The 8,630-nt window shown below is 39.5% G+C and overlaps 1 protein-coding gene across 2 annotated transcripts in view; it reads left to right on the top strand.

Moving 5' to 3' along the window:
• The first annotated feature begins 457 nt into the window (after positions 1 to 457).
• plod2.S (procollagen-lysine, 2-oxoglutarate 5-dioxygenase 2 S homeolog) overlaps positions 458 to 8,630 on the top strand; it is an 80,761-nt gene continuing 72,588 nt past the window's right edge. The window contains exon 1 of one of the 2 annotated variants that reach the window (XM_018265790.2): positions 458 to 650. In XM_018265790.2, the coding sequence (XP_018121279.1) occupies positions 533 to 650 (118 nt within the window). In that variant the 5' untranslated portion in view covers positions 458 to 532. The remainder of the gene's footprint in view (positions 651 to 8,630) is intronic. The other variant, XM_018265792.2, reaches the window with a different exon arrangement.

The following is an 8,630-nucleotide window of genomic DNA, read 5'->3' as shown; positions in this document are numbered from 1 at the left end:
CATTTTATTCCTGAGAGGAATTTGTCCCCTTGATTTTATTGGTAAAGTGAAGAACAATATTACATAGCCTCGTGCCTTGTGGCATCAGCGATGCAAAATATATTAGTGCTCTATAAATACATGTTAATAATAATAATAATCATTAGTCTGATTCATAAAACAGTTGAATTTCTTTCAAATCAACTGAATATTCTGTATAAATATGTGATGAAACCGAGTCCCACTGCCTCACACCCATTCTGATGTTACTTTTATACGGGTCAGGCAATGAAGGCAATTGGTCTGATGTTTACTAAATGTTTTTTCCATTCTTGAGCGTTATTGTGAGGGACACTGAGTATATTTTATTGGCGGGCAGTGTCCATAGGTTCCCAGCCCCCCTTCTTCCCATGTGAGGCTGCTGTCCGATACACAGTGGGAGGAGCCTGATATCCCCAACTCTGGGCTCCTGCCTGTGTTACTGAATAGTCAGACCTCATTCACTTCCAGCTGCTGCTCCTGCTGCTCCTCTGACTCTGGGATAGCAGAGAACATGCCTCGGGGCTCTGTGCCATCACCTCTTTTATTGCTTTATTCCTTTTCTCTTATCTTCTTCTCTCATCGTGTGACAACCTCTGAGCCTGCAGCTGATCTCACACCGATTTCCCCAGGTAAGCAGATCCTTGCTAAGGGCTTGTTCAGCTTCCAAACACTTTTTTAGTTCAGTTGTTTTCAGATTTTTCACCATAAAAAAATACTTTTTTCCAATTGCCTTCCATCTTTTATTATCTTTTTTTTTACCGTTTTTCCAAAATTTAAGTTTAAAGTTTAATGTTCCTGTCTCTGGTGTTTGAATCTGGCAGCTCAGTGATCCAGGAGCAGATTCTGAACTGTGGCAATTTGCTACAATTAGTTGATACAATTAGTTGACACATTTCTCAGCAGTATCAGTGGAATATTAGCAACTATTGTATCAATTTTAACAGCAGCCTTTAATGAAACTCAGGGATTCTGCTAAGCAGGGACAAAGATAAAAAATGTATCCATTAATTGTATCCATTTAAGGCGGCCATACACTGAGAGATCCGTTCGTTTGGCGATGTTACCAAACAAGCAAATCTCTCAACGATCGATCATAATGCGGCAGTACAGGCGGTCGGATCGCATGACCACATCAACGAACAGATGCGGTCCACGATGCAACGGGATTTTAAGCCCTGCCCGATCGCCAGATATTGATCAGGGAAGCCCATCGGAGGGCCCCATACATGGGCCAATAAGCTGCCAACTCAGTCTGTCGGCATCTTTTATCGGCCCGTGTATGGCCACCTTTAGAAAAGTTAAAGAGTCGGTGACCCCCACCCCTCCCAGTGATGCTTTAGGATGAAAAATGAAACTTTACACTTCAATACACAAACGGTCTCAAATAGAAAATAATTAGAAAAAGTCTTTATTTCTGGTGAATCTGAAACCAACTTAAATGAATAAAGCATTGAAAAGTGAACAGCCTCTTTAACTGTGAATTGTCCACTATGAGCGTTCCCAGGGAGCAGCAGAACTGAGAGCCATGTGCAGAAAGCAGCTGCATAGAGAGAGATGATCATGTTCTGTATGGAGCAGCTGCAAGGGAATCACTGACGGTTCATACAGGGGAATCAGACCAACTGTACTTGGGGTGGGGGAGTTTTCTATATGTTTAGTTTTCTACATTACCCGCTCTGCTTTGGGGCTGTTATATAGTTACCCCTAACTGTTCTCTCTTGGCTCAATCCTTTATATTTACTTTCTTATATTTACTTCTCAGTTGCACCCTTTATCTTAACGTGTTTAATGAGTTCTACTAGAATACAGGGCATTATAATGTATTGTTGTACTTTAGCTCCCAGCAAACTCCTTATAACCAAAGCCTGAGCTTTGCAGTTCAGCAGGAGCTGAAGGGGGGCTTTAGGCTGGACAAACTCACTGCTTACAGATGTGCAGGAGCCACTGGGTAGCTGATTCCCCTGATGGAGATCGCTCATGTTATGAACAAATAATCCAGGGTTTGTGTTTCATGTATTCCTAAGGTGTTCAGACAATGATTCATTGAGAATCCCACCCGATGTCTGCTCAGTGCTTCACATGCCAGACTTTATTTACTTTGCACATTCCAATGCAGTGCAAGAATTCTGGCTGAATTCAGATATCCCTTTAAAAGATATCACAGTACTCTTATAAACCAATTGCAACACTTCACGGTATGAGCCTCTTGTATGTAACCCTTCAGCTGGTAGAACCTATTGATCAAAGTGGTAGTTCACCTTTAAGTTAACTTTTAATAGGTTATAGAATGACCAATTCTAAGCAACTTTTCAGTTGGTTATTGTTATTTCTTTTTTTATAGGTTTTAAATTATTTGACTTCTTCTTCTGACTCAAATGTGAGTCATTGTATGGCTACAAATCTTTTGTTATTGCTACTTTTTATTAGTCAGCTTTCTATTCAGGACCTCTCCTTGTTATATTTCAGCCATTCATTCAAATCAATGCATGGTTGCCGGGATCATTTGGACCATAGCAACCCGAATGTTTAAGGTATAAACTGGAGAGCTGTTGAATAAAAAGCTAAATAATTTAAAACTCACAAATAATGCACAATGAATACCAGTTGCAAATTGTCTCAGAATATCATGCTATACATTATGCTAAAAGTTAATTTAAAGGTGTACAACCCTTTTAAGGATAGTGGTAAAGATACCAAATCTGTTTCCATGTAATGCCATCAGCTTCTAGTGTGAATTTGTGGTTTACTTACAAAACACAACAACAACAACAAAAAAAACATTAAAAGCAGAATGGTGTTTCACTTGTGTTTCTTATTGTTGGACTATAACACACAGAATTCTTTACCCCTTGAAGATATGTTGTTGAAGATTGCTGGAAGTCTCACCATGTCTGGGGAGGCAAGGATAAGAAATAGGACACTAACATTAGTGCAAACTTGTAACAGTATAGTAACTCATAGCAGGTACTAAAAGCAGTGTGTTTTTTTATAGGATTTTTATTGGGGTCTAATTGTTTAAGGGGGCTATAATTATTCCACATCTATAGGGACTAAAAAAATGAGAATATCCATGGGAATGTTGGGTGATATAACAGATTGAAGCACCTTGCTTTTGGTGCGGGCCATGTGCACTCATAGGTCAGTATATACAAACCATTTGCTCATATTTATGCAGAACTGTAAGGGTTAGTGAATAAGTGGGCCCTCCTACTGAGCTTCTTGGCTAGTAAGACTGCTCTGTGATCACACTGCGGTCATTAGGCAGGAAAAGGCCATCCAAGTGAGCAGGGCTTGTGTCTCCAGTTGAGGAGTTTATTTAATTCACATTTTACTTTGACTTGGAGTACTGTGTTTACATGTCCCTGTGAGCAGCTTTTAGCACTGGCTTTTTTGGTGTGATTCTGCCAACACTGGGGGGTAGGTCGACCTGAAGAAAGTATTAAAATGCAAATAAATCTTGCTCATTCTGGTCAGGGCAGTTATTAGGCCCTGCATATATGCATTTATTCATTATGTTTTGGGCTTCTGTACCAGCCGAAGGCAATCACAGTCCTTTAGCAGTAAAGATCTGTGTCTCCAAAGATGCCCCAGTAGCTCCCCATCTTCTTTTCTGCTGATTCACTGCACATGTTCTGTACTGCTGTCACTTACTGAGCTTAGGGACTGAAAAACAATATACTGTTTGGGGCACATTTACTATTGGTCGAATATCGAGGGTTAATTAACCCATCGATCGAACGATTTTCCTTCAATCAAAAAATGCTTAGAAAGCTTATGGGAAAGGTCCCCATAGGGTAACATTGATGCTCGGTAGGTTTAAGTAGGTAGTCGAAGTTTTTTTTAAAGAGACAGTACTTCGACTATCGAATAGTCGAACGATTTTTAGTTCGAATCGTTCATTTCGAAGTCGTAGTCAAAGGTCGAAGTTGCCAATTCGATGGTCGAAGTAGCCTTCGAAATTCTAAGTTTTTTTCATTCAAATCCTTCACTCGAGCTTAGAAAATGTGCCCATATATGATATATATATATATATATATATATATATATATATATATATATATATATATATATATATGTAGCGCTATAGTAAACTGACTTGTGCTAGGGCCGTTTACTCTACTTTCCTTGGTGGGCTGAGACCACCGATGAGCTCTCTTTCTCAGGGGTAAGCCCTCGCAGCAAGGTGGAGGCAAGGGTGTAGTGTAACTGTAACCTGATGCAATAGCACAATGATGGGCGCCAGTAGTTCTTTAACAGTTGAACCAAGAACAATATTTATTGAACAAGAGAACATAGATCATTTAGCACATTGATCCACAATGGAGTATAGAACATACACAGCAGCATAAAGGAAGCATATACTCACAGCACGTATAGGCTGAATCCCCACGGGCTAGGGAATATACAGCAGAGAGTAAGTTGACAGCATGTGATGGGTATTGCCCAGTTTTCAGGATATCGTCAAGTGGCAGACTAGGGGAACTCCTGACATCCCTATCTCAACAATTGGTTCCTTACTCTGGGTCAGTAATACCCTGGGATCTTAATCCCTCTAATCTCCTCGGCGGAGCCTTGAGCTGCTCAACTATTTAACCTCTCTATCACTCCTAGAGCGATCTATAAAACGAGTATAGCTGTCTAATTACTAGGGCCAAAGCGCCTAGGGTCAGCATCACCCATTCCCTTCCAGCCTGCTTGGTTGGGCTAAAGCAATGGACCCAGAGCACATGGTTCCTAAACCTTTTATACTCTGGCACAGTGCCTCTAGAGTACACTGTGTGAACTGCAGGGGTTACATAAGCACAAGGTCCCCATAAGGACCCACTAAGGTGTCCATATTACTAGGGATGTGCCTGTCTGTAAAGTGTAAGGGTGTCTAAGATTTTCACATCCCTACATATATATATATATATATATATATATATATATATATATATATATATATATATATATATATATATATATATATATATATATATATATATATATATATATATATATATATATATATACTTTGTGGCTGGTGCACACGGCGAAGGATCCAATGCCCGTGTGCTGGTTCAAAACAATCACATAGATTGTTTTGAACCAGCACACGTACCATATATATATATATATATATATATATATATATATATATATATATATATATATATATATATATATATGGCTGAATAGTAAATAATTCAGATTATTGGTAAATGGTAGCAAAGAACCTGGCACAATTAGCATCAGAACATAATAACCAGCCCTTTTGCAACAGCTTTTGTATGACAAGAAACCTAATTTTCTGCTTGATATTTTGTAACGACCCCTAAGCTTAGCTTCTCACAGAGCATGTGCGTGTCACAGACACTTCTAGAAAAAACCAAAATGGGAAACTACTGTGACAATTTTGAAGGCCTGAATCATTACTTCTATAAAGATGGGAGATTGTGGTCCAATAAGTTCAGTATATAAAATGTAATTTCTAGCCATATTAATTTATAAGGTTTATTTCTCCTTTAAGCTTTCTACTTGTTTGCCCCTCCATGACCATGTTTTGTGTGGTTGTACTTACAGGTCTGGGGCAATAGATGTCTGATTGTAGCTAGCAGGCTTGTAGCTTTGGTTCAGAATTATATTTTTTTGTTGTAACCAACTCATTATTAGTTGGCAATGATCTCCTAATCAGTGTTGTACATTGGACAGAATTTAATTGAACCCCTGTGTTGATGTCATTAATTGGGAAATGACAAAATCTGGCACTTTGGCTAATTGCTTGATTGGTATTGGGGTTTGGGCATCTTTGTGAATGAGTTTTTGTATATTGATTTAGATGGGTTCTGGGATTTTTTTATTTAGTTCTGCGCAGTTATAAGGTCACAGAACCAATTTACTTTTTCCCTTCCCCATCTGATTATGGAAGTGAGTAGTGTTTGTATTAGCACATACAGTGGGTCAGTGTCCTTTGCGTGGCGTAGATGTTTGTTCTGGATTACTTTGCAGTGGGTAGAAAAAGAAAGTAGTGTAGACTGCAGGAAGCGCATACTGAGCTGACTTGGCCATTTCACACTGCCACCGATACAGTATTTTCTTTGTTAACTGAGAAGTCTGTACCCTCTTAGTCCAGAGATGTATGACTAAAGAATTGCTCTTTGCATATCCCAGAGCTCCTGTTGTACACACATCAGCTCTACATGGAATGTATAACTAAACTTATACGTGACCACAGTCAGAGCTTTCTAAAGGGCGAGTCTGAGCTGGGGCGACGGGGCTACAAAAGTGTTCAAAGTGGATAGTTTAAAATGCTATTACTAACTGGCCCCAACTTCGTGACAGGTAATTCTGGACATTTTGATTTTCCATATCACATTTAAAAAATGAAATGATTAAAAAAAAAACAATATAGAATAAATTAAAAGTTGTTGGAATAAATTATATAGAATAAATTAAAAATTGATGGAATAAGTTATGTAGAATAAATTAAAAGTTGCTTAGAATTGCCCATTCTATAATGTACTAAAAGTTAACTTAAAGTGATACTGACACTTTCCTATAAAAATCATAACATGTTAGTATGAAGTAAATGCTGCACAAGAAATATTTCTCCTCAAAGCCCCCCACGCAAACCCGCACTCACCGACCCTCCGACCCCCCTAAAAGATCTCCTCAACTGTTTCGTACATCTTCCAGGTTGCTTCACTCACGCAGGGCTGGGGGCGGCGCGATCCTTCTGTGGGCTGATTACGAATCAATACAGGACTTCAGCCTATGGAAGGATCGCTCTGCTCCCAGCCCTGCGTTAGTGAAGCGACCTGGAACATCAGTCAGTAGTGTGAGCAACAAGTGCTGGGTGGCTTTGAAGGGGAAATATTCCTTGCTGCATTTTCTTCATGCTGACACGTTCTTATGATCTTTATAAGAACGTGTCAGAATCGCTTTAAAGAACAACCCCTTAAAGCAAGTAAAACATTGCAGAGAAGAAACCCGTGTAGAAATAACATCATATCACTTCCGTTATAAAAAAAAATTCTATTCGCTACAAAGACATAACATTGAAGCTCATCTTGCGTTGATTCGTTGTTACAGCAAGATGTTGCCAATGGGAACCTAACCTAAGTCAGCACTAGAACTTGTCATTGCAACAGCTGCACAAAAACAGTGTAACCAAGCTTGAATACCAATTTTCCTAGTTGCAAAAAGGAAAGGTTGTGGGAGCACTCCATGGATAAATAAAAATGTACTAAAATACAATGGAAGTGCTACTGATCTGGCCAAATTAACTACAGACATAGAGAAAAAGAAGATAAATTGATCGATGCACATTCCCTGGTCCCCTGTCATATAAGTAATCTATGCAGATGCATGTATTTACAAAGACAGGGGTTTTTTCGTTACAAAATTAAGATCATAAGATTGATACGCCACCATACCACTTCAAGGTAAAACCCATATGGCGGTCCCTAACTATTTACCTCTGGTAATAATATCAAATGCTAAAGCCTCCCGGCATAAGAGCATTACCTAAAATAAAGGTCTCCTGACCTGAGCATTGGTTTTCATCATAGGGCTTAGTCCTCCTCTGCCATTAGCTTTCAAAGTTCATTGGCCTTTGGGGATTTATCGTAGATGGGCAGCCGAGTCTGCTCTTATTGATCCCTAGACAGTGTGCTTATGGCACTTGCATTATGGCAAATGATTTAGTTTTAAATATTAATAGTCTATTAAATGGGAAATTAATGCACCCCCGTATCAGCTTCAGGGCTAATGCCCCCTCATCAACCACATGACTGCCACTGCACCCGACATATTCATCCAACATTCTCCTGCTCACTGACATATAACCTAGGCAAGGAAGTGATGTTCTTTTACCACAACAGGGGTGCAGTAAAGTTGGACACAGTGATGTGGTGTGGGGGCACTGCACACTCTGCTGCAGATTCACTGGTCTGGACTGGGAGTCAAAACAGGCCCTGGAATTTAAAGTACACAGAGGCCCAACCAGTCCCTTACCAGCCCACTCCACAGTGATTGTCTATGGCATCTTACAGCAGCCCCTCTGGCATTTGCTAGAATTTACAGATTGCCAGACTGGGCCTGTGCAGAAGCGCAGCACTTATGCCAAAGGACACCCCCTGTTCACATTAAATTAAACACTTTAAAAGATCAGCATATTAGTTCAGATTCTGAAAAGGATCAACTGTACATCTACACAATACTACTAGCCTTTTTGTATCTTCATTTTTATTTCTCATGGTTTTCTTTGTTTATCCAACTGCGAGTGACAAAATGTTGTTTTCCATCAGTTTACTGAATGTATTTTAATTATACGCGACTGGACAAGTTCATGCATATATAAACTAGGTGTAACGCTGAATATTACTGTCGATCGGGACAGCCAATTCTTTGTCAGAACCATTAAGGGAATCTGCCATCACACATCATTGCACTGCCTCAGGACCCTATGATGAAGAACAAATTGTGTAGCTTGAGGTGAAAATGCCTTTCCTCCTGTTTCTTTTGTTCATTTCTTTGTGAAAATGCCCTTCAACGTATTTGTAAAGCGTTATGATGTCCCCTCACAAGTGGATCTTTTCCTGAAAAAATTAGGGATGCACCGAATCCAC

This window comes from Xenopus laevis, chromosome 5S (assembly GCF_017654675.1).
Source record: "Xenopus laevis strain J_2021 chromosome 5S, Xenopus_laevis_v10.1, whole genome shotgun sequence".
NCBI classification, from domain to species: Eukaryota; Metazoa; Chordata; class Amphibia; order Anura; family Pipidae; genus Xenopus; species Xenopus laevis.
Note: the sequence above shows the minus strand (reverse complement) of the source record. Positions and strands in the feature narration are given on the sequence as shown.